The sequence below is a fragment of the Hemibagrus wyckioides genome, linkage group LG18 (genome assembly GCF_019097595.1).
Source record: "Hemibagrus wyckioides isolate EC202008001 linkage group LG18, SWU_Hwy_1.0, whole genome shotgun sequence".
Classification (NCBI taxonomy): Eukaryota; Metazoa; Chordata; class Actinopteri; order Siluriformes; family Bagridae; genus Hemibagrus; species Hemibagrus wyckioides.
The window spans coordinates 9,046,890-9,072,548 of record NC_080727.1 but is presented as its reverse complement, the minus strand read 5'-3'; the positions used below and the strand labels follow the sequence as shown (position 1 = coordinate 9,072,548).

Here is a 25,659-nt window from a genome sequence, read left to right as displayed (position 1 = left end):
TGAATGTGATAACTGGTACATTTTTAAAAAGAAATGATGAATGTGTGTTCGAAAGTGGGTCTGACTGGCACCTTTTCAATAATGCCATTTACCGTAACAATGAGTAATAGAAAAACACAATGACTAGAAATTCTTTTCGTATGTTTTGTTGGAATTATGCCTGTCACCTGGGAGAATCAGATGGAAACATACTGAGAAAGTAAAAAGGACAGAAAGAAAGAAATGTTCATTTTGACTTAGGATTTTAACATAAATAATAGTTAAAGTCCTTTTCAGCTCTTTGTTCATGTTTTCAGTAACACATCATGTGGCTTTGTGTCACCTAGGGACCGTTGCAATGGACTTTCAGAACACTAGCCCTTCTGGAAACACTGCCAAACTGGCACCACCCTCAGAGAATGGACCAGAAAGCCGGCGTACCAGCATTGCACCTGTTCTGGAGGTTGCAGACTCTGCCTCCTTACTGCCATGTGACCTTCTTAGTGACCAATCAGAAGATGAAACTGCACACTCAGATGAGGATGTTCCTTCTGTCTCTGAGTATGTCACTTTTTCCAGGGAATCTTAAGTTCAGTTTATTCTCTGTATGGATTTCACATGTTCTCCCAGTATCATTGTGGTTTCCCTCCAAGTCCTCCAGGTTTCCTCTCACCCACCGTAAATATGCCAAATTGGTAGAATGGCTATACCAGTGTGTCTCTATCTGTGACTAACTATATAAATATCTGTGTAGTATGTACTGGTGTCCCATCCAGGGTGTTTTCCTGCCTTGTGGCTACTGCAACCCTGCCCAGGATAAAGTGTTTTGTTTTTTTTTGTGGACCATTGTAAATATTTTTGAGGCATAAGATTGTTAAGAGTGATATCTAATTAGAAACACTTAATGAACATCTCCTGATTTCATGAACCCAAAATAGAGTCACCTTGCTCTCCAGCTTCTTGAATTCCCTAACCAGCCTAAGTGATATTCAAATTAATGAAATACATAACTCTTATTTTTGTTTGCAAAGATACTGAAAAACATAGCCAGTTGTTTCTAATGACTGTAATTACTTATGTCTAACGACTGCAGGTGTGTAAAGGGTTATCCTCCTAACTCACCCTACATAGGCAGCTCACCAACACTGTGCCACCTCCTGCTCAATAAAGCCCCGTTCTGCTGCCTGCGCCTTGACCAGGTTAGCCACTGCTAACATTTTTCATTTTCTTCCATGGTCGTTTAATCCATTGCTGAATATCTACCTTGAAGCTGAATTTAGCTTGAGTACTGTTCTACCTTTTAGTGCCAACCATAATCAGAAATTATATTTATTTAAGATTTTCTTACTAATTGGCCTTAGAGAGGATTAGTGATTTTGGAGTATAATCTTGTACACATAAATGTAGGTGTACCACAAGGTTGCATGCTTTCACCTGTGATGTATAAGGTATCTGTCTGAGGTTTTAGTAACATTACAGAGAAAGTGGTGTATGACAGTTATATCAAAAACTAAAAAAGTTTCCTGATGGTTACGCTTAATAATCAACAGGGGAACTTACTTGCTATCTGAAAGTATATCTAGATGTGAACTACCCAATGTCAAGGTGAACAAATGGCTTGCTTTTTGCCCATAGACAGCACTCTGGTCTTCATGGTGCTTTATCCCTTTTAACACCAAATACAGTCTTTACAGGTGAAACCCAGGGCTCAGTCCAAGAGCAGACATTCAGAGCTATCAGTCAAACAAAAAGGTGCCATGTTGTACATCAACTGAAATTACTGACTACGTCAAAGCTGAAATTCTGATCTTTTGTCTCATTTTCTCAGGAACATAAATCAGTTCCTTTAAGTGTTTTGCTAATGGAAAGTCTTATGGGTAGAGAATTCTTTTATTAACTGTTCTTGGTAAGCATTTTTTAGCTCACTAACTATTTTCTCATGCTCAAATGTTAATGATAACAGGAACTAACATAACTGATTTTTGATTTTGGGGTACAGACCTATCACACCATTGACTATTTTCATTTTAGAAATGTTTTATCTTGATCCAGTGATTTTTGTATGTGTACTATTTCAGGCATGTGAGCATGTTAGCTTTGAGGAAGCTAAAGCATATGGCTTCAAAAACAAGCTCATCATTGTGTCAGCTGAGACGGCAGGAAACGGACTGTACAACTTCATTGTGCCTCTGAGAGCCTATTACAGACCCAGAAGAGAACTGAACCCGATCGTACTGCTACTTGAAAATCTGTGTGTACACACACGCATACATGACACTTTCAGGCACTCACTCAAACATGTATAAATATACAAGATCATATAACAAGTGCACACATATACACTATATGGCCGAATGTTTGTGGACACTTCATCATCACACACATATAATGTTATTATAACCTCCATTCTTCTGGAAAGAGATGTTGGGTTGAGATGGCTGTGGGGATTTGTGAGTGACAAGTGCATTAGTAAGGTCAGACACTGATGTTGGGTGAGGAGGCCCAGGGTCCAGTCAAGGGCATCGTCATACTGGATGGACATGTTTGGGCTTTCTAGTTCCAGTGAAGAGTAAGTGTAGTACAACAGAATACAAAGTCATCTTATGCAATTGCATGCTTCTGACTTTCTGGCAACAGTTTGTGGAAGACCCATATTTGAGTGTGATGGTCAGGTGTCCACAAACATTTGGGCCTGCACACACAATCATGTAGGCACCAAAGGGAGATTCTCATTTTTTCTTATGTGTATATCATTTAAGAACAGTGAATAATATTCTGATTTGTGTGTGTGTGTGTGTGTGTTTCCCATTGGTTACAGAAGTTAAGGTTACAGATACGGTTAGGTTAAAGCAAATATTGTTGTAGATGTATGACCTGTGTGTGTGTGTGTGTGTGTCCTTTTGGTTACAGAAGTTAAGGAGGTTAGAGAGCCGGTTTAGATAAATGCATATATTGTTGTAGATGAATGACCTTTGTGTGCGTGTGAGTCTGTGTGTGTAGGAAGACAACTCTTTCATCGCACACGCATCAGCAGCAGCACCATGCCCAGAGTGCACAAAGAACCAGAGATTTGCATTATATTTGAACCATACTTTACCTTGAAATATGCAGTAAAGCAGAGAGAGAGAGAGAGAGAGAGAGAGAGCAACATCAGATTGAAAAAGTTGAACAGAACATGAGGAAGAGTAAATGCCTTTATGTGGCCCAAGTTTGTTCATTCATTTTAATACAAAGCATCAGTTACTTCAATTTCATTTATTTGTATGTGAGCAATGGGCTCTTTTATTTTTCTTTTACCTTTTATTTATATTACTCTAACTTGTAAATTCAGTTTGTAAATTCACACTAAAACAAGTACATTTAGGCTCTGTTTTACTAAAGCATGCAGACTGTCTCTTCTGAGCATTTACCTTAAATATACATCACAGTTTTCACCTGCAATGTGAATTACTTTGACTGGACGTCTGTGTTCTTCATCTTCTTCATGTGTTTTCTTCATTTTCTGTTCCCCAGTGACATTTTCAAGCTAGCTTATGGTACAAGTCCAATCAGACTGCTTTAGGCTTCTGGTAGGAAGACACAGGCTGACATTTAACAAATGAAGCAGTAAAGTTAAACAGTGATGACACACACACACACACACACACACACTATCCTTTATTTTACTATCCTTGTAAGAACCTTCCAGTGAAAATTATTAATGCATATATATACATATATATATATATATATATATATATATATATATATATATATATATATATATATATCTTACACACACACACCAGCACAACTGAATATCATAAAATATGTACACACTTTCTTTACTACTTTATCATATGCTGTATGAACTGCTTGTCATAGCGCATCAGCTAGTCACTGTGGACTTTCACCACATTCACCATTTACTCCAAACAATCATAATCAAACGTAGCTAATTCATACATAACCAACCGAAGACAACAATGGATATCCCTGTGTAAGGCTACTGAGCTTTGAAGGCACTAAATATCTAAGTTAATTTGTTCACATTTTGGGTCTACAATATATATATATATATATATATATATATATATATATATATATATATATATATATATATATATATATATGTAGACCCAATGTATATATACATTTTTTCTCTGCACATTTGTGGATAATTTTGCTTTCCTGTTTGTTGTAGGCCAGATGAGCATTTCTTGGAAGCCATTTCCTGTTTCCCAATGGTCTACTACATGGTTGGAACCATTGACAAGTAAGCATGTATTAGACTGTTATTCTAAATGATTCATGCATTGTATTTCTTCACTTTTGTGAAGAGTTGTCTCTATTGTTTAGCATGATGGAAAGCTCATGGGTATGTGTATGATCTTTTAAGTGGCTCTCTGCTTCAAATCAAGTGTAAAATCTGACTGGTCATCTGTGTGATTGACAGCTTGGACAACTTGTTACAGTGTGGGGTGCTGTATGCTGATAACCTGGTGGTGGTGGATAAAGAGAGCACAATGAGCGCTGAGGAGGATTACATGGCTGATGCTAAAACTATCGTCAATGTTCAGACCATGTTCAGGTGAATCAAAATGAGAAATCGAATTATATAATAATAATAATAATAATAATAATAATAATAATAAAACAAACTCTTTCTAGGTTGTTCCCCAGTCTCAGTATCATTACTGAGCTGACTCATCCATCCAATATGCGCTTCATGCAATTCAGAGCAAAAGACAGCTACTCGCTGGCTCTGTCCAGACTAGAGAAGGTGAGCAAAGGTTACAGGTCAGAGAATAAGGCAAAGGTGCAAGAAAATGATACAGGATGTGCATTTGTTTACAGATTTGGCTCTGGAACTTTCTGAATGAACTACAATGAAAATATTTTCTTTTGTCTGTGTGTGTGTGAGTCTACTTTTCTATTTATGCCTGTATGTGCATTTATTTTCATGTGTGTTTATTTATTTTTGTGTGTGTGTGTGAGTCTACTTTTCTATTTTTGCCTGTATGTGCATTTAATTTGGTGTGTGTGTGACTTTAGAAGGAGCGGGATAAAGGTTCTAATCTGGCCTTCATGTTCCGTTTGCCGTTTGCCGCTGGCCGAGTCTTCAGCATCAGTATGCTGGATACACTCCTCTACCAGGTCTGAGGTTTTACCAGTATACAGTGCTTATGTGTTTATGTGAGTGAACAAAAGAAAAAATACAGACTGTGAAATCTAATTACATATTTGCTTTACTGATTTGTGTAATGCTTTCGTTTTACATACAGTGAGACAGCGCCATCTGTTGAATGACATTTATTGCTGTATCGTTTATTACATAATAGAGCAGGATTCCTGTGTGCACTTGAGTATTGAAAAATTGCAAAAATTCAGTGAGCCAAACCGTTTCACTTAAAAATATCACTGATATGGAGGTTGTATTGTTTTTTTTAACCTTTAATAATTTTTGTAATTTTATATCATATGGAATTATATTATTTTTTTATAATATTATTTTTTTATTCATGTTTGCAGACCAACTGTATAATTATTTAATTTGTCTATAATTATTTTATATTAATTCCGAGTTCAAACTTCCCACTTTGAGTTAATTTTGAATGCAACAATAATAACACTTGAGTAAAAATAACACTTGAGTGTTTGGAGTGTGTATGGGTTTGGAGGTGTCATAAAAGCATCGTAAAATAATGCTTACAAACATAATAAACTGTGTAGCTGTGTTTGAGCACATGTTGGACGGTTTAAATCAGTAGAAATATGTTTTGGAAGATGCACAAATACAATTAAGTCCAGAAATCTGTGGCAATTTGATGTATAACTGTTTTGCTCACAACTTTTTTTAATGCTGCTACAAAATTCTACTGTTAATATGACTACATATGTTTACAAAGCATGCTTTTTGTTGCACACAGACTGTATACTGTTCAGCACTGTTTTATATATCTGTCTTGTTGTGTATTTATTGTCGGTTTGCACTGTGCCTTGTCTTGCACTGGCATTTGTCTTGCACACTTTGTGTTTACACAAGGTTGCACACATGCACTTTATGTGATACATTAAATTTTCCTTTTTAGTCCTTGGTTTGTGTTGTCCTATGTAACTCTGTGTCTTTATGTCCTAGAGGATCATTGTTTCATTTCTCTATGTACTGCATCAGCTATATACGGTCGAAATGATAATAAAAGCTTCTTGACTTGACTTGACTTGATAACAAAGATTTTAATGAGCAACAAAAGCAGTTTTCACTGTTGGTAATGGTATATACATCGATCAGGCATAACATTATGACCATTCATTCATCGTCTATTCACCGCCTTTTTCCTAATTAGGGACACAGGGATCTGCTGGAGCCTATCCCAGCACACATTGGGTGAAAGGCAGGGGTACAACCTGGACAGGTCGCCGGTCCATCACAGGGCATGACCAATAACATTATGTCTAATATTGTGTTGGTCCCCTTTTTGCTGCCAAAACAGCCCTGACCCGTCATGCACTGTGTATTCTGACAGCTTTCTATCAGAACCAGCATTAACTTCTTCAGCAATTTGAGCAACAGTAGCCGCCCATGACCGTGTCTCCGGTTCACCACTGTTCCTTCCTTGGACCACTTTTGATAGATACTGACCACTGCAGAGCGGGAACACCCCACAAGAGCTGCAGTTTTGGAGATGCTCTGATCCAGTAGTCTAGCCATCTCCAGTTTGGCTCTGGTCAAACTCGCTCAAATCCTTACTCTTGCCCATTTTTCCTGCTTCTAACACATCATCTTTGAGGACAAAATGTTCACTTGCTGCCTAATATATCCCACCCACTAACAGGTGCCATGATGAGGAGATAATCAGTGTTATTCACTTCACCTGTCATAATGTTATGCCTGATCGGTGTATAAACATAAATCTTTTAATACACTTCTCCAGCTCTGTAGAAGGTCAGTATGTCCTCATGGATAATTATTTGCTGTCACTATTCAGCTATTTTTTGTTGAATTTGTTTGTTAGTGTTTTGTGAAGGACTACATGATCTCGATTACACGTCTGCTGTTGGGGCTCGACACCACACCCGGATCAGGATACCTGTGTGCTGTGAGTTCAGCAATACCTCTGTGTTTGTCTGGAAGTGTGAGACTGAAGATCATCTCGATGAAGTTTTTGTGTATTTGTATTTGTTTACTTGTGTAAAGAATTAGTATATTAAATTGCAGGTACAAATGTGTAGAAAGGTTTAAGAAATTGAAAAGGAAATTTTATACACCAATTTGGGAAGATACAGTATGTTTAAGTACTAGGAATCATTTTTACTGAGTAGTTTTCGTCATTGTTAATGGTATAGCTAAACAGTTTGATATCTTTTTACACCCTGTGACAGCAGAAATCATAAAACATTTTGTGTATACATTTAATCTATGCATAATAGATGCATATATCTATATCTATGTGTGTGTGTGTGTGTGTGTGTGTGTATTCAGATGCGTGTGCGTGAGTGTGACTTGTGGATCCGCACATATGGAAGACTGTTCCAGAAGCTTTGCTCCACAAGCTCTGAGATCCCTTTCGGAATTTATCGCACTGAGTCCCACATGTTTTTGTCATCTAAGGTAAGACACACACACACACACACACATATACACACACGCACACAGACACACACACACACTTATACTGATCTGTTCATTGTTGTTGCTTTTGTTTTTATTTTTAACTTTACAAACTTAATGTAAACAGATTTATGATATGTGTGATATTCCAGTGGTTTATTTAAACACAACTCTAAATTCTATTCACAGTACCAAGCTAAATGTCAAACACAATGCTCCTTCTACTGGGCAGACCCTTCTGCATTTGACCCTTCTCCTTTGTCTCTTCTCCTTTCTGTCCAAAGTTAATGTTCAATCACAAAGTCATTCTCTATCACAAGTACGTCAGTGGGAAATGAGTGAAAGAATGAGGGAGAATTATCAGAAGTGAGCAACCACACAAGTGCACATCCAGAGAGTAGTAGAGGCAAGAGTTAGCAAATTGTTGTAACAGAGATAATGCAAACAGAGCAAGAAGGCTTAGAATTACGCAGCATATCAAAAGGCAAGGCTCCTGAGTGGCACAACAGTAAAAAAAATGGGGATCACAAGTTCGAATCTTGACAGTGCCACAGCCATCCACTAGCCAGAAGCCAAGGGAACAAAATTAGACATGCTCTCTGATTGGGATGGATGATGTGAAACTAGCCAATTGTGGGGCATCTGTATCCTCATGTACATGTAAGACAGCAGATGTTTTCCTCATTGTTTTCCTCCTTTAACAAAAAGATTCTATTGGTTGATTGTTTTTCTATTGTTTTCTTTCAAGTCCCAATGTTCAGGTAGCGCAGAAGGCTGGGCAGACACCAGGGAGAAGGGGGAGGAGCCAAAAGTGTTGATGCATAGTTCTTCAGGAAGTGACCAACCAGAACACTCCCTCTTGAGGCGGAAGAGCATGTACTGGACAAGGCGCCTGAGTAGGCGAGCCATGAAGAGGAGCGACTCGATTTTCTCCAGCCAGACCAAACATGGCGTGTCCCGACTCTCGGAGAGGGCGGAGTTAACTGAGCTTGTCAGAAACCGTATGCAGCACCTAGGCCTACACACAGGATTCAGTAAATACTTATTGAAAATGCCCAATACCAGTAACTGATTTTGTTTAATCAAAAACTTATAATAAACTTACATATAACAGATTTCCAAAGAATAGAATTTCCAAACTAGTATGTGGGTTTGAAATCGAGGGCTAAATTAGACCCTAGTTTCTATTTTCACTTTGTTCTCCACCCATCACTCTTCCCTGTACTTCAATAAATTGTTCTCTTTTCTTTTTCTTATTTTTCCCAATCTCTCTTGCTCTCTCTCTCTTCACTACTGTTTGTTCCTCTCTGCAGAAGATGTCACCATTCTGACAGCCAGTGATGTCATGAACAGGGTCAATTTAGGTTACTTACAAGGTAAATCTTTCCAAGCTTCATTAAAAATATTCTCCACTGTATACGGAATTGTATTCAATTTTATGTGTATAGCACTTTTAACAACGGACATTGTCTCAATGCAGCTTTACAGAATTTAAAAAATATTGAAGAAAAATTTCAAGGTATATATTACATTTACTCCTAATGAGCAAACCTGAGGTGACTGATGATATGATATGAGGAAGAAACCTTGAGAGGAACCAGGCTTAGAAGGGAACCTCATCCTCATTTAGGTGACACCCAAACAGAATAGTATCAGATTCCCACTAAATGTTTATAGAGGTAGAACTTTTAAACTTTATGGTTCTATGCCTGGATAACCACCAGTGGCTCAGTGTGTGTGTGTGTGTGTGTGTGCATTTGCACCGAAAACTTTTAGCAAAAACATTCGACACAGAATTGCAATAAACAAAGCTTAGTGTTACGTTAGTGTTAACCACGGCTTTGTCACCATGCTAAGTCATCAACCGTTCTCGACTCACTGTAAGAGCTTTAATAGGAACTTTCACTGTCTAACTAACCCAGAACTTCCTCTACAAAATCTCTACTGCTCTTTATTTTTTCACTAACCCTTCCTAATGTCTATGTGCATACCTGTAATGTAATAACATTCTCAAGTCTCAAGTATATGCTAACAAGTGAAATTATTACTAGCAAGAGTTAAACATTAAATTACTTTGCTTTAAAACTTACTTACATGTATCATAGCTTCCTGATGGAGCATTTCACAGAGATCTAATGAAAATATTCTGGAGAAAGGTTATGGTGATACCCAGCTAGCAGCAGAACAGTCAACATGGAGCATCACTCCACTAAATAATGCTGAATCATAGTGTGACATATTTTGGTGTGCAGCCCATCTGTAGGCTTCTGTCTTTGGTGTCTACCACCCAGTGAGTCAGCTTCTGTTTTAACAAAGAAGCCCCACAAGTGCACAGTTTTTTATTCAAACTTTTTATGCCAAACTAATCACTAACAGAAAGTTTTCAGAGACATCTATTTTAGTTTGGCATCTTGCATAAGCACATAAGGAGGAAGCTTAATAGACTGTAGTGCAGGGGTCGGCAACCCGCGGCTCTTTCATCCCTCTGCAGTGGCTCCATGTAGCTTTGAAAAAGGGAATGGGAATAATAATAAGGGAATAAATAAAGGCTGTTTTATTTATTTATTTATTTTCCAATGGAATACCTCTTATTTTCCAGATCGAGGTGGTCTTGTTGCATTAAAATAAAAAGTGTTTTAATATTTCGTCGCTCAAAATATGCGTCACATGCTACGTGTGTTACAGTGAATAATTTGGAAGAAATTACAACGTTTAATGCTTTATGCACAGATTCATTTCTCTTCACTGCTGACAATGCTGGTTTGCCTGTGTGCTTAATATGTGGCGAGAAATCAGAAAACAACACAAAAAAAGAAAAAGAAAAATTTCCAGAATAAACACACAGCATTTACTGGAAAGTAGAAAGCTGAAGCTGAATGAAAAAGAGCAATTTCAGAAAGCTGAGCAGAGCAAAAAAAAGGTTTCTTTTTGTAGTTCTATAATTTCATAAATGCAACTAACTGGATGTAAAACTTAATATGCCGTGTCATCTTCATTTTAGGGGTCAAATAGGTTTTGTGGCTTTGTGGGAATTTTATTCGGTGGAAAAGGGGCAAAAATGGCTGATTTGATGTTGCAGACCCCTGCTCTAGTGCCCCCTTATAACATGGTCATAATAAGTCCCCAGAGAAAGATGTATAGCAGCCAGCTTTAGTGCACGAAATCTGCTCACACAGATAATGTTTGCCATCTAAAATGTATGAATCTGAATACAAGAACTGGAACTCAGTTATAGATGTGATGTCCAATCCCTGTTGCAGGTGAGCTGAATGACCAGCAGAACTCTCTGTCCTATGTGCTCGTTAATCCCGGCCCTGACACGCCTCTCCAGCTACATGACGTCGTGTACGTAGCAAAAACATTCACATAGCTGATGCTGGATCATTTTACACTTTTAAAATGGCACATGCAGCTGTAGTTAATAATGCTATTTAAGCTATTTATTAAGTCTTGGATTTAGATGTTTAAGTTGTTTTTAGTTGTATGGCTTTCTAGTACTTCACTGAGACTTTCGATTTGGTTAATTTGTTTAAGAAATCATTTTCATTTCATTTATTTTTAAAGCTGATGAAATAAATATGAAGTGCTGCTTTATGTTCTGGCAGGTTCCTGATTCGGCCTGATCCACTGGCTCACATTCCAGACGAGAACACAACTCGGACAAATCAGAGCTAAACCACATTTAACCAGCGCCAATCAAAAACCTAAGACTGCCCTGAAATGAAGTTTAAGTTTGGGTGTTTCTGTAACTTGCTGAATCATAACCAAGTGACACTAAGACAGAACTTCTCGGTCAAACCTGGTCCAACTGCTCAGTTTCCGATCCTCTTACATTTTATTATGTGAACATGAAGTCCTCTAGCCAAGCAGCTTTATGACCTGTTCAGCTGTATGCAGTATAAATAAAATTTCTTTTAGGCTTTTCAGTAAGCGAAATCATGTGTTTGCTCAACACATTATTAATAATGATTTAGTAATAAAATAAATGATCATTGGTAATAATATGTATTGAAAGTCAGTGCCAGGAATGCTTTGTCCATTTGTTTTTTTGCACATCCTTAAACTCATGTCCAGGAATTTGTTCCATTTTGTTCATTTGGCTTATCTGAAGCTCTATCACATCTATCTTCTCTTTAATTGACCTGGAGATTTAGGCCTATGTGTAGAACTGATTACCAGTGGAACATTGTAGGTTAGAAGGTTTCATTCCAAGATCTGTCCCAAAACACAGATTATAGTTACCCTTAGTACACCACTGTGTGAGGTAGAAAAATGTGGTATTTAGTACAGATGTATGCTTAGTGCTCTGGAAAATGGTTGCTTAGTTACAAAATGTGATGGATTTGTAATGGTATTACTCTGTACCGCACTGTTTAATGTAGGATCACTAACAGATGTTTCGTTTTTTTATTTGTATTTTTTCCTCCCAGTTCTAACAGGAGGATCAGTTGGACTGCAAAAAAATCTCAGAAGTTGTGTCTCTGTTTTTGTCAGTCTTTGATTTTAATAAAAAGCGTGGTACATGTTTAAAAGCAGAGAGATTATGAAACAGTATTGTGCCTATCAATTAAACCAGATGTGCCAAAACTACACATCTTTCGAGAACTGCCAGACTAGGGGACATGGAAACAATGCGTTACATTCAGTGAATTTGGTTGCTTTGATATTTATCTATCAGACATCTTTACTTTGAGGATAGTCTAGCCTTCTGGGTAAAAACCGAGTAGTGGCACGACACACCACGGATCTATTTAACCTTTCCAAATCCATTGATGAAAATAGTAAACTGGTCTGGAGTTGGAACATTTTAAAAATAATAATAATAATAACCTGGAGATATCCAAATGACTGTGCCTCTATTTCAGTGTTGCTTTTAAATCACCCTTGTTGGCATCACTTAGTGGAATTATTGTTACCAATCAGTTTAACAGCTGTTCCATTATTTTGTCAGTTTAAGTGACGTTTATTAGATGACCAGTTGATGTCAATCAAGTTAGCGTTATTGTTAGGAGATTGAATGTAAAATAGTGGGATTAGTAGGAATTAGTCAACTGTGATCTCACTCAAATTTGAGTGTCTTTATGATAAGAAAATGTGTATGTGTATATATATATATATAGAGAGAGAGAGAGAGAGAGAGAGAGAGAGTTATATTTACAGCATATTTATATTTATATTCCAAGTCTGAAATGTTTACTGTTGTGGTCTGATCAGTAGAGGGCGCCAATGAGTTTGATTTCGGAACAGAATTCAGGAACTTGTTACCTCATATTACTGCCTCCAGTATTAGTACAGAACAATGCTATAATGATATTAGTAAAATATATAAACATATATTCATCATATTTTTAATAATTGTTTTATAAAGAATGGTTGCAATCTAGCCAGGGTAAACTGATCAGAGATCAGTGTAAAAACTAACCATGATCCGTTCTGAGGATTTGTTACACATTCCATTTGCTGCTGGTGAAGATTATACTTGATCAAGTTATTATTATTATTATTATTATTATTATTATTATTATTAGAGGTAGTATTAGTAGTAGTACTATTATTATTCACTATATTTATTGACCAGCATCTACTTGTGTTATATTTGAGTATTCAAAACCTTATCATTATGAAACGGGTAAATATTTCATTATTCTTGACGTTTATGTTGGTAATTAAGATTTTTGTTTTTTTCTTAATTACTGCCTGTTCATGGACTTTTAATGTACATTTAAACGTGTACTGTAGTATTCATTAGCAATGTGGTAAGTTTGTAAGATTTCTATCACGTTTGTGTTTGTAAGAGTTGCTTTTGTGTTGTGAGAATAGTCTTAGTACTCAGTTACAGATAAAGAATGTGATAAACTGTGGTAATTAATGGTTGTTGATTTCAGGATAAACATGTTGATTTGCTCGTTTCTCAATTGTGCTACTAGTGTCAAAAATGTAAACTGTTAATAAAAATAGTTCTAGCTAATAATTGTGGATTACTCGTTTCTTATTGCTTATATTAGTTTACACTTAGTAATTGTTTGTTTGACCTACAAAATATGGAGCAAACTGATAAACAGTGTTCATGGTCCTGGAGAAACGTTGTTTCATTTATATTATCGTACATATATATTGTTGAAATGACAATAAAAGCTTCTTGACTTGACTTGATTTAGGACTGCCAGGTTGTAGTCATGGTTTAGTTGATAAATCAGACAATAAAATCACATTTAAACCATAGGGACTTCATAGGGAAGTTTGCTTCTTCTTTGCTACACACTGTATGTCCAGATTATTAATGTACACTGATTAGCCATAACATTATGACCACCTGTCTAATAATGTGTTGGTCCCCCTTTTGCTGCCGACAGCCCTGACTCGTCGAGTCAGTTGTCTGTCACATGGGACAGCCTTCACTCCCCACGTGCATCATTGAGCCTTGGCCGCCCATGACCCTGTCGCTGGGTCACCACTGTTCCTTCCTTGAGCCACTTTTGATAGATACTGACCACTGCAGACCGGGAACACCCCAGAAGAGCTGCAGATTTAGAGATGCTCTGATCCAGTCGTCTAGCCATCACAATTTGGCCCTTGTCAAACTCGCTCAAATTCTTACGCTTGCCCATTTTTCCTGCTTCTAACACATCAACTTTAAGGACAAAATGTTCACTTGCTGTCTAATATATCCCACCCACTAACAGGTGCCATGATGAGGAGATAATCAGTGTTATTCACTTCACCTCTCAGTGCTCATTATGTTATTGCTGATCGGTGTATATTACTAATGTGAAAGAAAATTATAAATATAGCCACAACCAGTGATCTTCAGGGTCCAGGCAGTCAGACCTCCAGTGGCCAGTTCTTGCCAAGATACACAGAACAAATTAAAGACCACAAACGAACATATTTATTAAGTCTTGTCAATTTTTTTTATGTTTTGATTAAAATGCTAATCATGTTAAATGTTTGAAGAAAGCTGATGTTCTTGAAGTAATTCAGTCATAATTAGAAAGCTAATTACAGCAATGCAGTGCACCAAATTTCAGAGTGATCAGGCTTTCGGTTCCTGAGAAACAGCTATTTAAATGCTCTTTATCAATGACCACAATGTTCTCATGGTACAATTTTCGATGATGCATTATAGTGCCACCATCAGGCCGATTGAGCCTAACTGAGGATGAGTTTACTAACTGAGCTTCAAATCTTACAGATGACTTATAGTTTGGTGTGCACAATTCTATTTTTTTCCTGTTAAATTGAATTGTGCACACCAAACTATAAGTCATCTGTAAGATTTGAAGCTTAGTAGTTAGTAAACTCATCCTCCTCAGTTAGGCTCAATCGGTGAAACAAACTTTTACATTTTGCTGGAGTTTGCTTAAATACACAGAAAAACAATCATGCCATATCTGGAATATCAATAGATTTACTACATGGCCAACGGTTTGTGGACACCTGACCATCACAACCACATGTGCTTGTTGAATATCCTGTTCCATACTGGGAAGACTTTCCACTAGAGTTTGGGGCATGGCTGTGAGGATATGCCCATTTGGCCACAAAAGCATTAATGATATGCCACTCTGGTGAGAAGGTCTGAGCCCACATTCTGCAATACAATTCACTCCAAAGGTGTTCCGTGGGGTTAAGGACTGGGCCAAAGTTCTTCCACTCCAAACTTGGGAAACCAAGTCTTCATGGACCTCATTTTGTGCACAGGGTCATGGTCTTGCTGAAAGAGGCTTGGTCCTCTCAGTCGCAGTAAAGGGCAGTTGTGAACTTTTTGGAAACAGTTTGAAGACCCACTTATGGGTGTGATGATCAGGTGTCCACAAACATTTGGCTATGTAGTGTCACACAAGCTGCGGGGAAGCTCCCACTTTTTCCATAGTGCAGGACGGAAAGGACAATTGAAATTACAGCCTAAACAGTACAGCTTGTGACTCTACAAACTCACAAATACCATCTCACCATTGAAGGTTTTTATATATGTTTTTATTTTTTATGCTACCTGGCATTTGCCTATTCAATTTTTTTTTTTAAATACAAATAATCTATAACGTATTCTGCATTTTTTTACTTTCAAATATTTTCCAGCTGCTGCTAGATTGAGGCCTGGATGTGCAGATGTGCACTGTCAAGATGAACCTGAAACTTGAAAACCCCCTCCATAGCACACACACACATACACACAGTAGTGACTGATAAAGTATATCATTTCAGGTCAGGTCAAGACAGAAAATGTGACAGCAGAATGCACTTGGTGCCAAACCAATGGATCTGAGAGCCTCTTCCATAATTCTCTCTAACTCCTGCACACGCACACACATGCCATCCTCTTTTGCATGTAAGTTTCGGTCGACAGGTCTGAGCAAGAACATGAGACTGCAAGGTGTGTGAATTGTGTGTGTGTGTACTTTAGAATAAGTCTAAGATCAGTGGCATGGCTTAATTGAACCGTTCTGCCAAAACCAAATGTGTGGAGTGAGAAAGAAGATAAACACAACGCTATCTCATTCACACGCTTGTACACACGCTCACTAGAGAACAGAATCCCACACACTTCAACATGGGATTTTCCAAGATTAGACATTTTGTTTTTACTAAAAGCAATAAAACAAAAGTTAGCAAAAAAACATACAGTCCACTGCGGAAGTGAATGTAGCTCTAATAATCTGGGATAATCACCAGGGGCAACACCCAGATATCTCCTTGTGCCCATGCCCACACATGCCAGCGTCTCATAAAAATGATGATGCAGAAATGAATATCAGGATCTATCCCAAGAAACATTTTACACCACAGCACTGGTTCCATGTGACAACCACTGAAGGTTATCTGGGGTTCATAGAACACTAACATACAAAAAATAGTACTTTATTTCATGCCCTCCTAACTACCAGAGGTGGTGCGTACCCCCTAGATAAAGTATGCTAACACTGTAAGGAGGACCAGAACTCAGCAAGGCTCAGAGAGGCCAGCCGCAGTACCACAAAGAGGGCTAATGTAGAATCTAGAAGAAGAAGCATGCTGATGCCCTGGCAGCCACTTCCTAAAGTGGTGTGTCTAAATAATGCCCACTGGTTGTAGAGGTGCATGTCACTGTCAAGGGTAGGCACGTAGCCCATCAACATAGTGCCCCAGCTTCTGTTTGACAAAGGGAACCCCCGTGTCTTTCCTCCATGGCAGGAGAACATTTGGTCTGAGGATCGTATGGCCACCACCTGGTCTAAGGCAAACCTTGTTTAGCATCTGTTTTCAGGGTAATGATAATAACAACCACAAATTCAACTGCATACAATAACAAGTCTTGTGGCTGCATGGCTTGAACTATATCAGTCACCCGTACCATAGTAAAGGGGAAAACTCTCAAATCTAGAATGAGACACAAACTGACATCCTTCTTCTGAGCAAGGAAGTGAGTAAAACAGAGCAACTTGTATTGCACTTCAGTTCAAAAGAGAACAAACATTGTGGGATGTCGCAATAACTGTTGGAGTCTAGCAAGACCTTGAACCCCGGCCAGCAACAGAACTTCAAGGATGTTTGCCTATGGTATTGTCATTAGGAACCACTGGTCTGATACACGTCCAAAATTTTGGGTTGTAAAGCATCCTGCTGACAGCTCTTGCCCTACAGGGGCAACCTCAGTAAGACTCATTCAGGGTGAAGGAGCTGTCTAGAGCCTATCCCATGTGGTGGCTGAGGGATACTCAGATGCCTGCCAAGGGTCTGTTGTAGGCACTGAAAAAACATAACTAGTTTGTCTGCCCGAAGAGTGAACCTTGCAAGCAAGCCAGATTCTGCAGGGTTGAATTGCATCCATCAGGCAGAGTGTATTGTGCTGACCATTCTTGGCAAGGTATGTAAATCACAGTAGTAGGAAGTCATGCCATATTCTTGTTAGGAGTGAGTGGTCAATCAGTTTCCAGATGGTGAAAATGTGAGCAGCAAAATAGCTAGAAACTTAATAACTAATGCCACATGTGATGCAGTATTGTAAGTCATCACCAGGGCATCATCGATGTGTCTGCTATCCACGCTTGTGCAGCACACATTTAGCCATAACAGTTCATCTACAGAGATCACACAACACAGGCACCAACAGCAGGCATGGCCATACGCAAACTGCTCATCGTTTATCAAAGTTTGAGTGCTGATAATTCATCTACAGAGTAACTCAGGCTGCATACTGTTGCATTTATCAGTGTGCATTTGCAGCTAGATGGTTATTTAGGCTGCAGGGCATTGGGCCAATTTCAGCTCAATCACAGGGTTGTGTTAACATCAGCATAGACATGCATTTACTACAGGTCATATCCAAGTCAGACAGTTCATCTTGGAAATGATCAATCACATGGCTAGTGCTTATATTTGGCTTCTAAGAGATTCAGACACTGGCTACATGACTGCATGTCTTATAGCCTGGTTATTTTGGGCTATCCATTTGGTATAGCATTCTAAATAAGGGGAATCCTGCCTAAATGCAATGAAAAAAGTGATGTGTTGTGCAGAGGGAAAACACACTTTAACCCTGGAGATATGGATGACCAGAAATCCATTGAATTAGGCAGAATAAGCACTAAACAGTGTTTAGTATGATGAAGGAAAACAAGTCAGTCATGCTAGCGACACATTTTGTTATTCGGCTAGAGGGTGGGGTTGAGGAATATTTTGGGATAGACAGCACCAAGTGCAAACTGATACATATACAACATGGACACTCCAGTCCTCTCTAACATTCTAGGAATTTTACTGTATGTATGTAAATATATGTAATAGAATCATTTTAAAGAAAATGAGAGATACCTAACTTCAGCTATGGAGGACATGTCATCAGAATCTCCAGCTGTGATCAGAACGTGCTAAATGGATAATGCATATTGTGTAATCTGACATGCATAAGATTCAGGAAGAAAAAGGGACAGTTGGCTTCGTGACAGCAGTGTTTATATCAATTCAAATCCTTAATATGACTCGGGAACAGTGAGTCGTCTCAGACAGCGATTCGTTCATTTTGTTTTGACCGCACATGCAGAACATCCTATAGGTTCTGTATGGGAAACATGATTAGTTCATCTCCCGAGTCGTTCGTTCGTCAGCCTCGTGACAGCCTCAGAGGCTTCGGCTATGCTTTATGTGGCAGAAACAGAAATGATTAGTTCATCTCCTGAGTCTTCTGGCCTGAGTCGTTCGTTCGTTCATCACATGACCACTTCCTGGATCGGTATCTTACAGTCAATAATACTAATGTAATGTTGTATAATATTTAGGAATTGCAATGAAGTGCAATGAACATTTTCTGAAAAATAAAAAAGTTCTGTTCTTGTACCTGTCAGTCTCCTTTTGGCCTTGGTGAATTTATAGTTTTGTCTTATTCTAAATTTAATTGACTATTAACACCTAACATTGTAATTACATTCTGCTGAAATGAACAAAATGACTCGGAAAAAGATTAGTTCATTTTGCTGAACGAGATTCAAAGACCCGAGTCAGTATGATCTGAACTGTGATGGGGCAGTGGTGGCTCAAGTGGTTAAGGCTCTGGGCTGTTGATCGAAAGATCAGGGTTCAAGCCCAAGCACCACTGTTGGGCAATTGAGCAAGACCCTTAACCCTCTCTGCTCCAGGGGCACTGTATCATAGCTGCCCCTGTGCTCTGACCCCAACTTCCTCAGCTGGGATATGCAAAGAAAAGAATTCCACTGTGCTGTAACGTATGTGTGGCGATAATAAAGGCTTCATGCTCTTCAACTTCCCATCACTAATAGAATTCCTTGCATCTCTATGTGCCTGTGTGGAAAGGTATTATTCACTAACTTACTGTTTAATTATTGACTCTTATACACTAATATATAGAGGACTGTCAAATTTGGGTAAATGTAAGGTGTTGTTCATTTAAAGTGTATTAGGATACACTAAAACAATTAAATATCATTACAATTCAACAAGATTTGAGTGTGAGAATGGGTTATTTTTCTGAATTGTGAGAAACTGGCTGTTTATCTCTTCTTCTGCCCTCATGTATGCATGTTTTTTGTTTTTTTTTTTCCTGGGGGTGGTGTTTTTTGCAAATGCATATGTTGTGTCATCAAGAACTGTAAGTATCATGAAGCCCTCAGGGTCCAACCTGCATGTGTCATCACAGAGAGTCTGCAGCTGCACACATCAGTGCACACACACACACACACACACACACACACACAAACTTTCTTTGCATATCTGAGAGTGGAAGATGTCAGAAGGCATTTCACACATAAAGATAAAGTCCTAAGTCAACTATACCAAAGTTTTTTATCAGCATGGAGTGTTATGGTATTGGAATAGCATGCATAACTTTTACACGTGCACACACACACACACACACACACATACACACACACACACACACACATACACACATGCAGAGTTTTCACAAATGTTCTCCTTTTCAACAGTATATAAAAAATAAATTAGCTCAAATAATGTGTGTGTGTGTGTGTGTGTGTGTGTGTGAAAGACCTTACGACTCTTTTAGTTGTTTACCCATAACACAAATTCCCTTGATGTTAAACTTGTCACAAACTGATCAGTAACAACTCTTAAAACCCAACACATTGTTTAGAAACAACAACAAATATTCAGCCTACAGGCCCGAATGTCCGAGATGGCTAGCGACTACTTTATCTATGCTATAATTTTTTTTTTTAAGAAATAATACCAGATCCAGTGCAGCTCTGTCCAGGATAAAGTCTGACCACTTACTGAAGATGAATGAATGAACACAACAACACAGAAACAAACAAACAAATGAGATAACATTTTAACCACCTGTAAAAATCCCCATATGAAATATCATAATATTCAGAATATTCAGATATCATAATATTCAGATGATTATAGTTATCATAGTATTCAGGTGAATATAATAGAATGGTAACACATCCTTACATGCTCACCTCTCAGCTCTTAATAGCTGATACCTGATAAGACAACATATTTGTGTAATTACATTAACTAAGGAATTGTGGAAACCTAGTAGAGAAACCTAACTTTTAGTAATTCTTGAGACTTTTCCTCGTTTTTTTGTGACACAAGGAATGTGTAGGTATAATATTAAATTTTCCCAAGGTAACAGGATGAAACATTGTGTGTAGTGAGACTCCAGGGCGCCTGTTGGCAAAATAAACAAACAACTGAACTGGACTTTATCTGAACACAATGCCCTCTAACAATATAGTGTGTGTTCGTGTGTGTGTGTGTGTGTGTGTGTGTGTGAGAGAGAGAGAGAGAGAGAGAGAGAGAGAGAGATATTTCAACTGTACAATATACTCACTTTATAAGGATGTTTTAAAGCATTTTACTCAATAACACACAATTATCAGTAACAACATATACATTTAATTAATGCTATTTATGCTTGACAGACATATTCTCAAATCTACACAATATAAGACAGACATCTGACAAGCTGAAAGCACATGCCAGCACCTCATTCACCTGCATTCCTTTTAACGAAAATGTGCAAAATAAATAGACTATATAAAATAAAATGACACAAAAAGTGAGACATTTTGTGACATTTTGTGCTTAAACATATGGATAGATAGATATGAAGACATGTGAAGAGAATCTTAGAATCTCTTAGAATACTGTCACATTACTTGTGAGAATACACTGACCAGGCATAACATTATGACCACCTGCCTAATATTGTGTTGGTCCCCCTTTTGCTGCGAAAACAGCCCTGACCCGACATGCACTGTGTATTCTAACACCTTTCTATCAGAACCAGCATTAACTCTTCAGCAATTTGAGCAACAGTAGCTCGTCTGTTGGATCGGATCACACGGGCCAGCCTTCACTCCCTACGTGCATCAATGAGCTTTGGCCACCCATGACTCTGTCACCGGTTCACCACTGTTCCTTCCTTGGACCACTTTTGATAGATACTGACCACTGTAGACCGGGAACACCCCACAAGAGCTGCAGTTTTGGAGATGCTCTGATCCAGTCGTCTAGCCACCACAATTTGTCAAACTTGCTCAAATCCTTACACTTGCCCATTTTTCCTGCTTCTAACACATCAACTTTGAGGACAAAATGTTCACTTGCTGCCTAATATATCCCACCCACTAACAGGTGCCATGATGAGGAGATCATCAGTGTTATTCACTTCATCTATCACTGCTCATAATGTTATGCCTGATTGGTGTATAAATAAATGTTTAGATAGCACACAGCAACACATTTCCCTGGGTTGTGTGAGTGGAAAATTTGTATCAGTGATTATAATTGTTAATATAATAAGTGATTCAAAAAATGTAATATTCCAAAATGTGAGATAGATGAAATTCAGGACCGGTGAGGTATAATAGTTGAATATATGTATTGTAAGATATAAGATATAAGACGAGGTAGTGGCTTACTTTAAGGCTGTAAATGTGAAATCTGAGTGAGGATTTCATAAATTTCAATTTTTCTTACTACCTTGTTAGTGAAAAAGTGTTTGTTTTCATTTGCCAATTCCATATATTTTTGTTTGTTTTTGTTACATTACTTACATTTTTTACATGAATGTGATGCCATAACCCAGAAGTAGATCCTTTACCACTGAATACTGAATAAAACTTCTTTAAACATTTAGCATTCGAGTCCAGCGCAGCCAAGAAAAATGAAACTTTCCAGAAAATGAGCCATTATTTATGCAGCTAAAGCTGCCCACGACTCATTCGTTAACTTCGTTTACTTTGACTCATTCATTCAGTCTACACTTCATCATTTATTCATTGGGCTTCGGCGCTCAATTTTAAAATAAATAGCTTTCATTTGTGTGCAAATATATTCAGTGCCCTCCGAAAGTATTGGAACGGCAAGGCCAACTCTTTGGTTTGTGTCATACATTTATATTTAACATGTCAGCAGATGAATTTCAAGATCATAATTTCAGCTTTCACTTCCTGACATTTACAACCAGACATTCTAACCTTTGGGTGATCGAAAGTATTGGAACAGATATAGTGTTACTGTAAATTTGAATAACACTTAAATGTCTTCAGTTGTTAGCAATAACAAACGATTTAGCCTTGCCGAGCAATTGATTTTGGAGGGAAATATGTATATTGTCTGTAATTACATTATATTATTATAAACATATAAACACAAAATATACAAAAATATAATATTTACCCCATGAGGAAAACAGTATGAAAGTGTTTTTAACAGCATCAAATAGTTTTCGAGCACTGCTGGATAATCACCACCATTTCGTTGTCTTTTAGTGTGTTCATTGTGTTTTAATACATGTTTCTCTTTTAGGAGAAAATATAAAATCTCAGTATGATCAAAAGTCAATATTATTGTTTGTAAGATTTGTTTAAAGTCATGTTCACTTTATACGTTCCAGCATGTATAAAATTTGATCCAACCTTCATCTTAGTCCACACACTTGCTAACTTTAACTGTGGTTTTGTCTCTAAATGTTTATCTTCACTCATGCAACACCATGCACCATGAGGGTGAATTAATGTGGGTTCATTTTTATGTATGCGCTTGTCTGATGGTAATATGTGGGCATTTTTGTGTCTGTGAAGGTGTGTGTGTGTGTGTGGACTTCTCTTTTGTTAATTAATTAACATTATTGCACAGTTAAAGATCATTTCTGTACGAAATATTCTCTTATATATACTCTTATTATATACTCTTAAATATACTCTTATTTTTTTTCTCAAATTCTGTTAAGATTTATTTATGACAGTGCTACTGAAGTCAGAGTAGACATATGTCTGTGTGTGTATGTGTGTGTGTGTGTGTGGTGTCGGATTTGTGTAGCCGTCAGCTGGCGTAATGGTGGAGCGTTTGCCTGCCATTAGTGATTCTTCACTCTTTAACACGGTTATCACATCACCAGTGCAGCTGTCTACACACACGTGCACACACACACACACACACACACACACACACACACACAACCGCTGAGAACATTAAGCTAAGCAAACTATTTGATCATTACCTGCAGTGATCAGGATGATAAGTTCAGCCAGTTGAATAACATCGATCAGTCTTAATAAGAGGGGCTCATATTGAATGGAACAACACATATACCACATATACATTTTGCATATAACTTTTTCCAGAGTAATTTACAGAAGTGCTTTGTAGTCTCCATCAAACTCACTTCAGTTTAGACCTAAGGCCTAAGATGCTTAAACCATGTTGGAGAGTGACAGCAAAGTTGTGTTATGACAGTTTACCAATTGAATCTGTATGATTTAGAAAACCAAGAGGTCTGCTAAGGCTGTCTGTCAATCAGCTGGCACTTTCTCAACTTCTTCTGCTAAGGATGTTTGCAATTCTCTCACGTCTTCTTCAGTAGATAATCCCATCTAGATACATTCGAGCCGCTGTAATCATAACGACTACGGTGCTCATTCTGAACATCTTTCCAGTACAATTAATACTGTCTGAGCTTATAGTATACATCTGTAGATTAGTCATTATTTAATCATTAATCTCGCTCTTCAGTCTTCCAGAAAATGGATTTGAATGGGTTTCCTTTTGTGTCCTCACAAGGTTTCTTGAAACTTGTTTGCTCATTACAGATGCACTATACAGCTACTATATATCTTTGTTACCGCAGAGCTGCTTTGTGACAAGTCTAATATCAAGTGAATTTGTGTGTATAATGTAAACAAAAGTAATCAAATTGTTACGTCCAAGATTCCTGAGAGGCTTTCACAACATGATGCTGAGCTAGAAACTGGTTTTGTGTTTCATTTAAAGAGGACTCAATAGGTTGAGCTGGAGCTGGCAAGCTTTCATCCAAGCTTATTTGCCTATGAGGCATGCAGAAACCTGGGCAAGTCAAAAAATATTGGAACTGTCAAACAAACAGGCAAAAACATGTGTATCATTTCAACTCTGATTCAACTGACTTTCTTTTTGTCGAACAAAATCATCAGTTTCCCCAAATGCAAATTTTCAACTTTGTTTTTTGTTTGTTTGCTGTCATAATTGCGACTCAAATATCAAGCATTCCAATGTTTCACCATACCTAAACACTGCAAGGAAGCTAATACGAATATATGTTCTTGCAAAGGAATGGGCGTCTAGGATATCTTGGGACTTCAAGAGATTCCTCTAAGATAAGATCTTTCAGAGAAACTGCTGTGGATAGGACTCCTCTACAGTAATGCACGCTCATGCTGCCAAGAGAGCAGAGGTTATGGCCAAGCTGTCTGAGATCCTTGACCTCAGCATCCCCATTCACCCCATTATAGTGTTACTCTGTGACCTCTCCACATTACCAACATTCAAACATATTAAGCCCTCCATATAAATATCACTAACCATTGGGAAGAGATCAGATTACCCAACTGGCAAGACGGAACCGAAATAACCATTGCTTCAGCTTCTTAACTGAAAAAAACTACAAAACAACCTTGAACTCTTCAAAGGATAGAAATCTTTTAAAACAGCTTGTCTTTGTTCGACAGTTAGGTTCTGAAATGTTAATGCATAATGTTTTAATTAATATCTCCCTTAAAAATTACACAGCAATGTATACGGCAGGCTGTAGCATATCACACACACACAGACACACACATACAGTTCATTCATTGCAATTTGGTAACACATGCTGATGCATTAATCATTCCCAAAACATCACAACACATACGAAGCATATGCAGAATTATTCTGTGTCCATCTGACACACACGCACACACACACACATACAGTATTCATTCATAAACACACATTCTCAGAGCCATGGATGTGTCCACTTCTGGAGTGATGGACATAAACAAACTGGAATGGTATGTAGTCTATGCTCTCTCTCTGTGTGTGTGTGTGTGTGTGTGTGTGCATTCTTAGTTTAAGAAAGAGAAGAAGAAGAAGAAGAAGAAGAAGAAGAAGAAGAAGAAGAAGAAGAAGAAGAAGAGGAAAGGAATCACATGAAACTTTGAGAAAGAAAATTGAGAGTAAGACAGATATAGAAAGAGAAACAGAAGGAGAAATTTGAGGCCATGAGTATATTGACGAATGATATTTCGACTCTATCTGAATATTTTGACACTTTGTGAATTGCTACCTTGTGGGTGGTTCTTATAAAGCTTATAAAGCTTATA

At 37.9% G+C, this 25,659-nt stretch overlaps 1 protein-coding gene across 3 annotated transcripts in view; it reads left to right on the top strand.

The window, feature by feature from the left end:
- Window positions 1-13,549, top strand: part of kcnt1a (potassium sodium-activated channel subfamily T member 1a) — a 47,081-nt gene extending 33,532 nt beyond the window's left edge. Inside the window, exons 19-31 of one of the 3 annotated variants that reach the window (XM_058414803.1) lie at window positions 327-540; window positions 1,073-1,178; window positions 2,058-2,230; window positions 4,163-4,234; window positions 4,415-4,549; window positions 4,630-4,741; window positions 5,017-5,115; window positions 6,975-7,058; window positions 7,442-7,570; window positions 8,319-8,604; window positions 8,884-8,946; window positions 10,831-10,915; window positions 11,176-13,549. In XM_058414803.1, coding sequence (XP_058270786.1) covers window positions 327-540; window positions 1,073-1,178; window positions 2,058-2,230; window positions 4,163-4,234; window positions 4,415-4,549; window positions 4,630-4,741; window positions 5,017-5,115; window positions 6,975-7,058; window positions 7,442-7,570; window positions 8,319-8,604; window positions 8,884-8,946; window positions 10,831-10,915; window positions 11,176-11,245 — 1,628 coding nt within the window. In that variant the 3' untranslated portion in view covers window positions 11,246-13,549. Of the gene's footprint in view, window positions 1-326; window positions 541-1,072; window positions 1,179-2,057; window positions 2,231-4,162; window positions 4,235-4,414; window positions 4,550-4,629; window positions 4,742-5,013; window positions 5,116-6,974; window positions 7,059-7,441; window positions 7,571-8,318; window positions 8,605-8,883; window positions 8,947-10,830; window positions 10,916-11,175 lie in introns of all 3 variants that reach the window. The other 2 variants (XM_058414804.1, XM_058414802.1) reach the window with 2 other exon arrangements.
- The last annotated feature ends 12,110 nt before the right edge of the window (window positions 13,550-25,659 follow it).